Source organism: Gorilla gorilla, chromosome 6, assembly GCF_029281585.2.
Source record: "Gorilla gorilla gorilla isolate KB3781 chromosome 6, NHGRI_mGorGor1-v2.1_pri, whole genome shotgun sequence".
Taxonomy (NCBI): domain Eukaryota; kingdom Metazoa; phylum Chordata; class Mammalia; order Primates; family Hominidae; genus Gorilla; species Gorilla gorilla.
The window spans coordinates 18,525,348-18,540,786 of NC_073230.2; the positions used below are offsets into that span (position 1 = coordinate 18,525,348).

At 31.6% G+C, this 15,439-nt stretch overlaps 1 protein-coding gene across 5 annotated transcripts in view; it reads left to right on the forward strand.

The window, feature by feature from the left end:
• PHF14 (PHD finger protein 14) overlaps positions 1-15,439 on the forward strand; it is a 232,582-nt gene that overhangs the window by 158,696 nt on the left and 58,447 nt on the right. The window contains exon 17 of one of the 5 annotated variants that reach the window (XM_055347353.1): positions 14,934-14,963. The exons of 2 other annotated variants lie outside the window; for them this stretch is intronic. In XM_055347353.1, the coding sequence (XP_055203328.1) occupies positions 14,934-14,963 (30 nt within the window). Of the gene's footprint in view, positions 1-6,905; positions 9,755-14,933; positions 14,964-15,439 lie in introns of those variants that run through there. 2 more of the 5 variants (XM_055347354.1, XM_019031605.4) reach the window with 2 other exon arrangements.

Genomic DNA, 15,439 nt, shown 5'->3' on the forward strand with positions numbered 1-15,439 from the left:
TCCTGGGAGAATTAATTCTTAATACTCTCAGGCATCCATTAAATGTAGAGAATAAATGTTTTTTCAGTGGATTTTAAATTGTATTCGTTATCTACTAAATTGGGAGAAGTGAAAAAAAGTCAAATAATTTTCTATTTTCTGTGTTTCAAATGAGAAGCTCCTATAATCACCTACAAAATGATAATCCCTGCATGATGTAAGTATCAAGCATCATCACGGACATCTCAGCTAGAGTATGAGATAAAACCTCAACTGGATTCTGTAGATTTTTTTTTTTTACCCTACTCTCATCACCTTTGAAATTGGAGACTGATCTTTTTTTAGTTGTTCTCTAGTCAGGGGATATATCTCTACCTGTATATAGAAGGTCAGCTTTGGGGCTATACTCTGAATTCATAACTAGTAATTCTATTTCAAGGTGCTGTGAGGTTTAGTCCACTGAGAATCCCAGGAGATTTATATCTTTGTCAGAATGCTAACTTTTAAAGGTTTATTTTAAATAAGGAATAAAGAGGTCTTCCTTAATCACATGGTATTCCCAGTCGTGCAAAGTTCATTTTGGTTCTTTTATTCTTTTTCGGTGTCTGAGTATATGCATGCATGGATATTTGCATGTAAACTTCAACTGGGATTAAAACCATTTAGGGCCATCCATGTATTTTGTAAAGAAGATCATCCTGCATAATTACTCTTTATCAGTAACTATCATCAAAAAAAATTTCACTGTAGGATATTCTTATCCTAAAGTTTTTGAATGCTCATACAGACCTGACAATTTCACTTATAGGAGAAAGGGAATTTTGTAAAGAAGATCATCCTCCACAATTATTCCTCATCAGTAACTAGCATCAAATATATTTTTACTTTAGGATGTTCTTATCCTAAAGTTTTTGAATGCTAATACAGACCTGACAGTTCCACTTACAGGAGAAAGGGAACTGGATGCCATTTTCCAGTTCATTTACAGGTATTTCATATCGTATGTTGCTTTAGCCTGGGACAGAACCCGGCAGCCTTTTAACACTTTATTAAAAGCTCTATTTGGTTGTTGCCAATTATAAAGCAGATGTGAAAAGAAAAAGAAAAAGATAAAGCAGATTTGAAAAGTAGACCTTTAAGAACTGTTTGGATATATCGAGTTTTTATAGCCATTCAAAAAGAACTCAAGATAATCTTCCCACAGGACAGTCATGGTGATTAATAAGGAACTACATAGGAAGTAAAGTTGTTTCTTGAGTTTACCAATTTCTGTTGGTGTTTTTCTGGAGTTTTGACTTATCACTATATACTGGAAAAAAAAACTCATCTTCAAATGATTTCAGCCAATTCAGTACATTTAATATTAGTACCTATTTACTTCATTGATAGTATTTTGCCCCAATGATAGTAGACTAGAACTTTTTTTTTTTTTTTTTTGAGACGGAGTTTTGCTCTTGTTGCACCGGCTGGAGTGCAATGGTGCGATCTCGGCTCACTGCAACCTCCGCCTCCCAGGTTCAGGTGATTCTCGTGCCTCAGCCTCCCGAGTAGCTGGGATTACAGGCATGCACCACCATGCCCGGCTAATTTTATATTTGTAGTAGAGATGGGGTTTCACCATGTTGGTCTGGCTGGTCTCGAACTCCCGATCTCAGGTGATCCGCCTGCCTCAGCCTCCCGAAGTGCTGGGATTACAGGCGCGAGCCACCGTGCCCAGCCAGGACTAGAACTTTTTAACGTATTTTATTCATACTGCCACAATGGAGAATTATTATGACACCTAAAATAGATAATATTTTATCAATAAAAGCCAATGTTGATAGATTTAAGGTGACTAATCTATCATAGGTATTGATATCAGAGTCTCCTCAGTTTTCTAAATTATGACTAGGGATTACCATTAGGCATAGTAGTAGGCCTTTATCATTTGAAATCACAATTTAATTTCTTGGTGAATTAGGATTCAAGGGTAGGAGGAATTTGAGATATTGAGCTCTTCAAAAATTTACCTGACTTTTGAACTTCATGAGCAGTATCCCCACCATGTTGTTATGCAGCTATTGTTTGAATACTTTCCCTTACCACAGTTAATGCTAGAGGCAGAGTTCAGGCTAGTTCATTCCTCATCTGAAAGTTTGCCTTCCCTTCACGTTCTCAAAGTTCATTGTTGATACCCATTTATCTAACTCAGCATCTTGTTTAATATCATTGTACTACATAAGAATCAATAAAGTGCACACTCTTCCAAATCTTGTTTGTCCCTTCCTCTATTCTATCTTCTCCTTCATCTTTTCTCTAGCTCTGAACTGTCAAACAGCCCATGGTGGGAAAATGAAGACTTTAACATTTAAATTTAAAGGAAGGGGTGTGTGTATGTGTGTGTGTAGATAGGAGGGAGTGTATTTGAATCTATATATTACCTGATTTTTCTGTAAATCTATCATATTCCTTTAAAAAAGTCTTTTTTAAAAAGTTAAAGGACTGTGAGTAGAAAAATTAATATTTTTCTTTTAAAAGCTTTTGTTAATTTTAAAAATTTATATACAAAAATATAAAAAGTAATTTTAAATCACCTATAATCTTACACTATCTCAATGTATTTACTTGTATTCAGACATTTTAATGATTCTGTTCAAAACATTTTAAAAACTTTAGCAATGTATATAATTTGAAAGCTGAAAATATCAGAATATTTTGGGAACAGTTTTCTATTAAAACATTTCTTGATCCATTCTTTTCCTTTCCTATTCCTATGGCTTCCTTGAGACCTTTCACAGTGTTTAGCCTCTGTTTTCTGCCATGTTATTCTGTTCACCTTAGCTTCTTTGCTGTTTTCTCTTGCCTTCTTTCTCTGTTCCTCACTTCTGATTATCTCTCCCTTGGATCCCTCTCTGTCTGCCTTGCCTCTCCTCATTTTTATTGCTAGTGTATAATTGGGTTCTGCAGCTCTACTATGTCTCACTTCCCCCAACCTTCTGGCTCATTTCCTCACCTGATAAAATGGCCAGAACTTGAACTCCAGTTCTTGTGGAAAGTGCACCATTGTCCTCACTAATATCCAGAGCAAGGCATATGTTGTCTTCCTTCTTTAATCCCCACTGCACCCTGCTGTTCTTTACTTCTTTCTCTAAATACCATTATTCCAAGGCTGTCTTGGACATTTACTGAACAATTTAGGGTAACAGAGGCCTTACACACAGAACAGTGTAAGATTTAAAATTAAATGCTTTGTATTCTTGTTCATAAAAGTTACTTGGCCATCCTTGCCACTAAGAATGTTTCCTTTTTGCCTTAGACCAGGTTTTATAAAAAGCAGTGATCAGTGACTTAAGATAAATGTCTTTAGACTTAAAATGATGCTTCATTGTATGTCACGAAGAGATTAGATTCTAAGGAAGGAATTAGAAAATTAAGTAAATTTTGTGCTATAATTTTTAAAAGTTCTTTTCAAAAATGCTTTTCTGTTAGTAAAAATCAGGGAAGAGAGGTTTAATTTTAAAAATATTCATATTTGGATAATGATTGTAGCTCAGCTGCCACTGAATTTTTCTTATTAAGGTGGTATTCTGATGAAATTTAAATTAAAAAATGTTTACTTGGTATATTTTTTCTATAATTAAGTTGATTTGCTGATCTTGTTAGACACATGGAATGGCTAACCTGTCTAACACATTTAGTATTTATTGTATCACATTCTTTGACTTAAAATCTGTATTATAACATCAGACCTTTAAGTGTCTTTGTATTATTCATAAATATTTTTTGTTTATGTTATAAATGTTTGGATTTTAAAATTTTTAACAAATTTTTAATAGATGCAGTATAGTCAGGTAATTTGTATTTAAAGAAAACAGAAGCCTGAACATGGTGTATATTACATAGTGAAGTGTGGTATTTCTGGGGTACATAATTTTAGAGTAATAAACATTATAATTTCAAGCACCTACAGCAGTGAAATAGTTCTCATTTTACACATTTATATTTCTGTAAGATTTGTTTTTGCAGTTTTAATTTATCCTCCATTGCAGCGTGTTAATATTGTTAAATTATACAAGGGAAGGATTATATATTATATACTTAATCATTTGGAAAGACTGAGACTCTTACCACAGTTCTGCTGTTGACTAGATGAATGACCTTGAATCAAGTTACCTCTAAGGTCATTGTCTTATCTTTAAAATGAAGACATTAACTTCATTTTTTCTTAAGTTATGTAACTTTTATAACTGAGAGATTTCAAAACAAATATAGTTTCAAAAATATCCTAAAGTCTGTAATCTCACCATTCATCTGACACTTGATTTATCTGCCTAGCATCACTACTAAACAGCAGGGAATGAGCTTTGTCAAGGATAGAGCTGTGAGCCCCTTCCTCCCTCTTGGCAGGAGCTATTGACAATTGACTACTGACAATTTCACTAAGTGAGCTGATGATATGTCTTTACTAAAAATTTAAACACTTGGAGTCATACAAAACAAGTATAATCCAACTTCTAGTTGAAAAGCCAACTATATTGTTTTTGATTTTTCTTTCATTTTTAAATTAAGCATTCTGTTTCATCTGTTACTCCTGTATCAAGGTTTTCATTTGTATTGATTTTATATTTCTTTGGACATATGAAATAGACATTTGAAATAGACATAGTAATGAAACGAGGTGAAATGAATTTGAAAATAGGACTGGACACAAATTTTGAAATTTGATTGATTTCCCCAGCAAAATGTTATTTTAAAGTCATTTTGGCCTGGGAATTATAGTAATGATAATGTTAGATGCTTACTGTATCCCAGACTATGTTTTCTGGTCTTTGACTCTACTATCACATTCAGTTCTTACAACAGTCCTATGAGGTATATATATCTCCATTTTAGAAGAGAGGTAACTGGGGTACATAGACACTAAGCAGTGTGAAATAGAAATTATTCCAGTTATATATTTAAATGATATTATGTAAATTAAGTTATATATTAGAATATAATTTCTTCCCTTCCAGAAAAATACTACCATAGTGTATGATAAAATCTACTGACCTTCACATTAGTTGCCAAGATTTATTGAGGGCTTATATGCCAGTCAGTGTGCTAGTGCCTTCCACATTTGATCTCATTTAATCCTCATAACAACTGCATGAGATAGATACTGATTTCATTACTATTTTATGGGTGAGGAAAATGAGAAGAATTACTTGCCCAAGATTATACAACTGGAAAATGGTGGAATTATAATTTGAGTCTAGGCAGTCTTAACCATACAGTTCATGCACTAATCAGGCATACTGCCTCACCGCACTACACTGCTTTAGCATATTTGACTTTGTTGGGACAAAAAAAGTGGATACTTCCTCTTAACAGGCAATTCTAACTATATAAGATACAGAATATATTGATAGTTACTGGTATGTGCATCAGTGAAGCCCTTTGAAAACAATTTTTTCTATATTAATTTGTTTACTAGTTGCATATGAAATAAATACAAAGCGCAAACTTGATCTTTGATTTAAAATACTGCACAGTTTTTTGTCCTGGGAAGATAGGAGCCAAGAGAAGTCACATTGCTTATTCTAGCTTATTTTAGTGAAATTTAGGATGTAGGGATATTAGCAATAGCTTTTTAGTTTTTATCAAACTTATCAACTTGAATTTAATTGGGGGTTAAAGCAGATTTCCATATCTAATGTGTCTATATTCGGATGCATTTCAAAATGAAATACAAATACATATTTTCAGTTGTCTTCTCATCTCTATTATTTGTGCATGTAATTAAGAGTTAATTGTATTTCTATTATAAATGATTTGGTTGCTTCCTCTTGCATTATACTTTTCCAGTAGTAAACTACAGACAAAGTAGTTCTCAGAGTATCAGATTCAGAATGTGCTCAAAAGCTCTTCACTTAGAGACTGAAGCACTGAAAAAAGGTAGCACGTGTGATCTTACTATTTAACAAGCGAATTGACCTCTATTATTTCTTATATGTTGATAAATACAACATGTCTTTGAAAATTATGTTTCACATTGTATTCTTTTGGGGGGGTGTTTACAATTTTGTTTTTACTTTCTTTGGAGGTTATTCAGTTTGGCATGATAGCTCTCCTCAGTAACTCTTTATTTGTCTGTGTGCCACTTTTCACTTTCTTTTTCTCAATGGAACCTAGAAGCATTAAACACATCTCTTAATTGTTAATATAAAAAAGTGAACTTTTTCTGCGATGTGTGATGACTTGGCATTTTTACCTCATCTTCACAGATCTAAATGTTTGAAGGAAATGGTAACTTTTTATGTTTACCCCAGTCAAAAAATTTTACTTCTAATCACTAAAATTTCTCCACTGAAAATAAAGACAAAAAGGTAACAAATAATTGTAACCAAACATATTTCTAATATAGTCTTTTTAAAAGAAAGTCAGCTTAGGCACAGGATAAGAATCATTTGAAAATTTCTTCCCCGAGTCTCTGTATTTGATCATAACCAGCACTGTAACATACTGATCAGATGTGCTTGTTTTCAGCACAGTTGCATGTTTTCTCAAGCAATGTTAAATTGCCATATTTGATGAAAAAATAGCAAATTGAAATTTTTCAAAATATTTATTGATTAAATATTTCCTTTTATAAATATAAGCCCTTCATCATTTTAATATTATTTTCTTTTTTGCTTTAGAAAGATAGGTTTATTTTGACAACCAAAAGTAATAATAATAATACAAGAGGAGGCAACTCAATGTTTCAAATGATAAAATAGTTCAATTTTAACCATTAAGAACCTACACAAGATCATGGCATTTAGGTTTAGAGTATCTATCTCTTTGGACCAGATCATATGTTATTTGAATCTACTGTGGTTTGTTAGTATGTTTCATAAGACATAGTGCAGAGCTGCTATGATCTTTAAATGTTAATGTTCTTTTCTTATCACTTTACTGTGTAGATACCCTTCATGAGACCCAACTCTGCCACAGCTCATCCTCGGAGGCAATCCCGGAAACCTCTTTTATAAGTGTGATTTAAAAAATGTGGATTAAACTCTCGATAGAGTACATAAAGTAAAGGAGAACAGCTATATTGTCCTTTCTATAAGCTTGTCACTGCAAAAAGTTGCCTTTTGCTTGTCAGGTTTGGATAGAATATAATTGATTGGTTTGTTACTTGGACTAACAAGGCAGTAGATTTGCCTGTGTGGAATTTTTTTTCCTATTTTTCTTCTTTTTGCTTTTTTTGCACTAATCAGAAATATTTGATGTGTGCATTGTTGAAAAATACTGGATACATGTCTTGTCAGAATTGTCGTATTAAGTAATGTCTTTCCCTCTTGCTTCTTTGGCAAATGTTGATACACAGTGTTTGGACTTACTGAAGAGTTACTGAAGCCTGTGGGACTTAATAAATACAATATGCTACTCCCTGTTGTGATTGAACAATACAAATAACAAACAAGAAAGACATTGCATTCCATTAGTCTGCTATTCTGTTTCCTTCAACTTCATACATAGATTCATATATGAAGTACTGCATTGTAAAACAACTATAGACTCTTATATTAAATGTTATTTCTATTTATAATATTCAGCAAAAGTGAAAGACTTGTGAAGCATATGACATTCTATTTTTGACTTATTAGTCCTAGTGTGAAAGCATTAATATTATTAGCATGAAATTTTTACTTCAGATTTTAAGCTCATGAATAAAGATATATCTGTGTTGATCTCTAGATATTTTTAGTAATACCCAAATATATTCAGTCCTTATTGTTTTAATATAAACTTTCTGTGTTCAGTATAATTTTATTTTTCTCAACCTTAAATATGAACTTAGGAAATAAGGAGGGAAGTACAAAGATTATTGACTATACAACCTACCAGCTGAAAGAAAGATCTTCATCAACATCTGTATCTTTCCAGAGGTATACAGAATTAAAATTTGATCTTCAAGCTTTAATGATCCAGTTTTAAGTCAACGGCAGAAATATGTTGAATATTTCATCACTCAATCTTGAACTGATTTAGAAGAGACTCTTTGCTGAAATTGAATTGCACTTATACATGTAAATTGTCAACATGTAATTTGGAATTTTCTGATTAATACATGTGGTTTTGGACATCTTTTCGGGTATAGTGACAATGGAAAATAGTTTAAATTTTAGGAATAGAGTAGGTAATGTTATAGATAATCAAAAGCAATTGTAATTGTAAAGCTGCTGTAATCTAGTGATCTCTAGTTATAGTGAGGAACGCTATGATTGGATGAGATGTTTGATAAAAGTAAAATGTGTATGAAATTACATATAAACAGATTATTAGCTTATTGAAAGATCTCATAACATTGGAGGAAAAATATTCATAATCTTTAGCAAAACTAGTAGACTTTTGTTTAAAAGAATAAGATAGGACTAGTTGTCACTATATTAGCTTAAGGAAATGTTGGTAATTATTACTGTTGCTGAACTCTGGCTGCTTTTAAGCAAAATGACAGATTGCCATTTTCTAAGTGGAATATACTAATCCGTTAGACCATGGTCCTCTTTTAATATTTAGTGAGAAATTACTTGCAGTTGCTTTATTTTAGGTTTTTTGAGAAACTCTTAGGCCTTGTTTTGGTATCACTGTTAATCAAAATCCTTTTCACTTTGATTCCAATTACAATACTATATTATCATCATTTTCCATCTTGCATTTTCAGTGGTGGTGGATATTCTATTCCACATTTGGTGCTAGTCCTAAGAATCTTTGTCACATGTTATACATATAGACTGCAAAATTCATAAGATATAGGTCCTGCAAAAAGTATAGTTGAAGAAAACTTGAAGTAACTAGAATAGAATACTTTCTCCTAATAATCTCTTAAATGCTCTCATATCCACAGTATAAAATTATTCCGTGTCCATAATCGGTCCAACTACTATAAGGAGAAAATTGATGTGTGCTTAAGAAAATATGTACTAAATGATTCATATTTCACAGACCTACATAAGAAAAAAATGGCACATCAGGTAAATGATAGTTGTTTATCACACAATAGGGAAAGGAAGAAACATTAAAATATCAGGAAGGAGATGAAATGTCTCTGAAATACAAGAAGAATGACGTAATAGCAAGTAGTGGTTCTCAAACGTTGTGCATTGGAATCACAGGAAGGATTTGTAAAAACACAGGTGACTACCCTCTTCCTCTCCTCATCTGCCCTCTGCCCGCTTTACTCCCTCCACCTTCACCCTGGAGTTTCTGATTTAGTAGAAAATTTGCATCTCTAACAAGTTCCCAGGTGATGCTGACGCTACTGGCCTGGAACACCACATTAAGAACCATTCATAGGTAGTATTTTTTTTAAAACATCATTGTGTTGTGCTTAACATTGATTGATAAAGGAATGTGCTTTTAACATCTCCTTAAAAGGGCCCTTAGATTTCCTCTAGATAAAAGAATTAGTAATTTCATCTGCAACACATACAATTTTTTTAATTTTATAAAATTTAGTTAAATGTTTGTTTTACACTGACTATGGAAACATCACTATTTTAGATACAGAAAGAAATCAATAAACATAGCCTGTGTTCACAATTCACTCATCCTTTTGTTATAAAAAGACTTGAAATTAGGGTTATGTTTTAACATGAAAACAAAATTTAGCCTTAGCTTTTATCCATCTTAACTTTAGAAATTATATTTATGCATTGTTTATAGATCATTGTCATTCGTTGTTGCTTGAGTGTTCATCTGATTTTATATTTATGATGTTAAAAATAGACTGCTGACCAATAAATAATAAAATATTTACACTCCATTCTATTTCCCTGTATTCACATCCTATTAATGAAAACCACTGGTTTTAAACAAAGTTACTTATTTCATAAAACTCACCACTATTTTACTTGATTCTCAATATGAGAATATTTCATGAATATTTCACCAAAATTTATTCAAGGAATTCAGAAGGACTCTCCAGAGCAGAATATTTACATCATTAAATTTTTTAAAAAATTTAAAAATGGCAATTGAAACTTGTTTAAGAGACTCAACTTGGAGTTTCCTGACATACGAAGGCAGAATCATTTTTTCTACCTGTCTGAATCAGCACTTTGTAAGTTTACAGAAAATTAAGGATTGTGATTTCTAAGATAGGCATGCTTTGCAAATATTTCTCTATAAAAGTGGAAGCCTCTTTCCCATAGTGCTCACTTTAAGGCTTTCTGTAGGCCTGCCGATAAGATTCACTGCTGTTCAGGTACATAAGATGTAATGTAATTGGATGCACATGCTGGGCTTTGTAAATAAAATGAGATTGACACCCAGCAATTATCTCATTTATCTGATTTGCATTGTAAAATCTGGATCTACACTATTGATTAGAGCATAATTAGTTAATTATGAACAGGGAAATACGAAGTTACATGGAGCTTGAGCTCAGCAGGTTATACTGCTGAAAAATTTCCAAGGGCATGAGCAGATGGAAATCAGTTTATTAAAGAACAAAGCAGACATGTTTCAGGTATGGAAATGTCTAATTCTTCTCTCATGCTGTGAAGAGTTGCTTGACCTTATTGTGTATTTTTATATGAATTGTTTTGTCTCATCTTTCATTTTCTTGTTTCACATTTAATCTTGTAATCTGGCTGCCACAGATATAGCTAACTGAATTGATCCCACTCTTTAAGTGACTATTAAATACAGATTTGGATTTGGATATCTTTCTAATTTTTTAAAATTAATTTTTATGTGTAAAAAATTTTTTTGTCTTTCTTACTACCCATTCATTCATTATTGGCTGATACAGAAGTCTGTAGTGGTATTAATGAAATAGGTTCAAGTCCTCCACATTAGTCTTATATTTGTGAAATGATTAAAAAACATTTTCTAATTATTTTGTATAGAAACTGCTCATGTAGGTAATTTGCACTAAAATTGCTGTAAATTACAAGGAGTAAAATATTGTACTTATTGATACTAAATGTTATTCAGTATTGGTAGAATGCAGAATTTTGTGCAAGCTTGTATTATTTGTAAAGTGATTTAACTCATTGACCACAATTTGTGTTTTCTCCATCTGTTAAGATGTTTAATCGAAATAATTGGCCACTATTCAATGAAAGAACTCATCACTACCTGTTAATAGATTTGCATAGATGTTTGAGCTGCTAGTGAGATTTTTATTTAAGTAATGACAGTATTCAAGACTAATTTTTTTGAACATTCTTGTGATGGAATTTTTACACAGAAATGAAAAAGTTGGAAAATCCAACCCATCAGTTCTCTGGATATTTAGTTTTTTTTAAGTGGACAGACATAATAGTCTATATTTTCAGAGTCCAGTTTTTGTTTTGCTTTATATAAACTTATAGGGGCTACAAGTAAAATGTTCCATTGGCATAAAAGATAATGTGATTATCACAATCAACTTGATCATAAAAATGTACATCCTTGTTCAAGTCTATGTTATGGATTTTGCTTCCTTCTAAAGTTTAGCTTACAAATGGCTATAAATTATTTGCATAGGAGGTGCACTTAATTGTTTCAGTTAGGTTTTAAAAAGTAGTTTTAGTTTACTCCTCTAATGAAATTATCCCTTAGAAATTAGAGATGTTAAACCCTTTGGAACACTGACTTTTGGCCTCTTAGGCATTCGATGAAATAAATCAGCTGCTTCTTTTTACTTGTTTGCATATTCTCCGTAGTCAGGTAAACACCTGACTAATTGCTTGTCATATGGATCATAGCACATATGAAGGTAAATCATTTTTTTCCCTCTTCTTTGTTTAGGGTGCTATTCTTAATCATATACTAAGTAAGTATTTTACATACATATAGACTGTGTTTATTTGGTCACTACATTTTGTTAATGGGTAAAAGACCATATATTAAGCTACTTTGTTATTGACATCTATATCTGTTATTAATCTGATAGCTAGGAAGTTGTATTTAGTAAGAATCTAATTAGGTTTGCTTTTATCTTATAATTGGGATTCCTTTATGCTCTATAGTGTTAATGTGTACAGTGTTTATTAGAGGCTTAAATGATACTTCTTTAAGCATCCAGTTTTTATTTTATTAAAAAATCTTAGTGTTTCTTTACAGGTTAGTTTTGTATTCTTTTTTGATATTTTAAGACATTGCCTTCCTATTTAATAATGTGCTATTTGTATAATAATCTGTTTTTATTACATAGACATTTGTGTTATTTAATAAAGTATGTTGTGTTATATCCCTATAGTTTTGTGGGTCAATGACTGCTTTTGAAAAAGTTTTTTAAAACATTTTATTCACTATTTATTTTGGTAAATTTTGTCCTATATTATGTGCTGCACGTGTTTCCAAGTTTATGTAAGAAATAAAGGTAGAAACCATAAACAGGTCAATAACTACTTTAACTCCATTGCAGCTTTTAGGTAGCAGATGATTATAGACCCTTACGAGTTTTTTAAATGGTCTAAATTTGCAACATAGCTCAGGGTTTGTTGGGTGACAGGATTTGATAAAGATTACAAAGTGGTATTTGTGTGTAAAATTAATAAGCCACTATTTTGGCCATCCACATTGTCCTTTGATTTCTTGGGTTCTTAATGGTATCTCTTATATTTGTCCACAGTTTATTAATTCTTGCAAGTTCTGCTAGAGTTCACTTGTGTCCAGTAAGATGTTTCCGTGATTAGCACATAAAGCTATGGATTTTTTCAATTCAATATTCTAAGATAGAAACAACAGATTTTTTTCACATTGAAATAATTTGGGACATCTTTACAAAGATCTTATATTTGTATATTTATTTATCACCAAAACTATTGACTTCAAGATTGGATTCTTTTCTTTTTTTCCCCTTCTGTTTTTTGGATTTTGGCAGTTGCTAAGGGTACTACTACTTTTTGCTACTTAGTCTTGAAGCTGAAGCTTTTATTTACTTTTGAGTGAGCTAGAACTTCAGAGAACTTCCCTATCACCCCTAATTCTGACAAGCAAATTCTTTTTCCTTTGGAATGCATCACAAATACATGAGAGATCTACATGTCGACTAAGTAATTCTGAAAGGTATCACTAATGAAGGAATCAGTTAGCAAGGATTAGGTCATTTTTAGATGGCATGTATTTGTTATCTTCTGATAAGCTAGCATATAAAATCTTTTCCTCTTTTCATTAGTTCTTGAGCTGAAAGATAATTTGATTGTACGAGTAGTTGAAATCAGCAACAGATTGGAACTGTATTAGTGTAGCAAACTTGTTCTTGGTTTATTAGCTGGAATTTCATAGCTATATCAACAAGAATTATTTATGTACATTAAGGTGATAAATAATGAATTATGATACACATGCATCATGATAGTTGCCTCAAGTTATACACTAGAAATCATAATTTGAAAATTATTATGACAGTTATAAAGTAAATATGCAGTAATTAGGTAGTAAATTGATGTGAGCTAGGAAAATGTTAATACTTCATCAAGAACTTTGATTATTAGCAATCTGAACTCTGGCGCACTACCCAAAAACCTAGAGTTAAGGAAAAAAGACTATAGTTAACAAACAAAATTGAGCCCATTTACTTAACTCAGTAGAAATTATCATTTTCATGTATTTTTACTGTCAGTTTACATAGCCTCAGTAAGTTTTAGTGGTCTGGTTTCTGAATCCATAACAGATTGTTGTTGGGGAATTTATGCTTAAGCAAACACACTGACAATATCAGGAAGCAGTGGCTGATAGTTTTCAGGCAAGTGAGGACCCTGAAAATCTACAAAAATTGAATACAAGAATTCAAATAGAACAGCTGACTCCTGGTCCTCATTGCAGGGACAAAAGGCTGACACACTGCTAGACCTGTAGCAGCATATGTTATTCTTACTGATGACCTGAGATGACAAATATAAATTATATTTAATATGTTTATTTGATGAAACAAGCAATGTGATTTTTAAATTTCGCATCAAAGATGATTAAAACTCTAGTTTTCATGTATGAAGGAGTATGCTCTCAGTTATTTAGAAATCTCAGCCTTCTCATAAACTCAGAAGTACTTACACTTTGAAGGTTTCTCTATCCATAGGTTTAATCAAAATTTTGGCTAATGAAAGGTAAATATATTGTATTGAGAAAGAGCATAAAATTATGTGGGCTTGCCAGTTAGTCTCTTTATGTCACATTTGAACTTAGCTTATATTATTTATTATTCTTTCTTAATGCCAGAACAACAGGTATTTGAACATTTTAACTGCTTTTAAATATATTTTTAGATGTGTGGTATTGTCATAGTAAGTAAAGTACTGTTGGTCCTATTGGTCCTGTTTGATTTTATCTGTTCCTGTAGCTAGAACTGTCATAGTAAGCATTTTTTAAAGTCTTGAATCTACAAGGTTTTTGGAAAAGTACATAAGCTTATTTTATTCATAAGGAGAAAGTTGTAGAGGAAGAAATGCATAAACTTAGGACATTCAATTGTGTTTTAAACTTCTTTATATCTGAGTAACTTAATTAAGTTGCTTAACTTTTCTGCAACTCTTGATTCCCCAAATGAGTTTTTGGAAGATTGGATTTTTGTATCATAATATGAAATTTCTACTAAAAATGTAGATTTACAGTCCCTTTTATTATGGTTTCTTAAAGTCAATTGTTTTTCTTTGTGTGTTGTTTATGTAAGAAGAGCTTCTTCCCCCTTTTTTCCTAAAAGGTTACTGAATAGTAGTTTTTAACTTTAATCAAGTAATATATGTTCTATAAATTTTCCCCTTGGTTTCTTAATTGCAGATTTCTTGACATTTGAAGTTTTAAATCAGTGAAAGATAAACAATAAAATCTGACAGATTGGTTGAGAAAGTATTATTGTTTAATTTTTTTTAAACTATGAAATGAGGAATGCAATCCCTTCTATAAGATGTATACTCTGTTATTTGTTGTTAAATTTTGGTCTTGTTATTCCAACTGATGCAACATTCTTTTTACAAAGCACTGAAATAATACAGATTTTTCTTCATTGTCAGCAGGATGAGATTGTCTGAAACGAAGAATAGGTATGATAGTTTTCTTAGATTTTGTACATCATAGGTGGCAAAGACACTATCAAAACATAAGTTTTTAAATGTACTAGGAAGTACTTTGTAAAACCAAATGGTTTGAAGAAAGTGACAGGTAAATTTGAGAGAATAAAACTAAATTATTGGGATAGTGTCTTACCTCTTTGTATATTTAAATATTCTGTTTTTTAACATGTAAAGGTTATTTTTATTTGCTGTAGATTGTGTTAGCATGCTATAAATGTTAGAAAGTTCACTTACAATCTACTTTAACTTGAAGAAAGAAATCGGGTCCAAATTGTATAGCATTGATTGCAACCTAGTGTAGCCTAGTAGAATTTCTGAGTTTTAAAATTTTTAAAATAATCAAAATGTATTTTATTGAATTCATATCCTTGAATTATATATGTATCTTATTAAATACTTTAAAATGATTTAATGGGCAAATGATTAATTCTTTAAGTTCACAATTG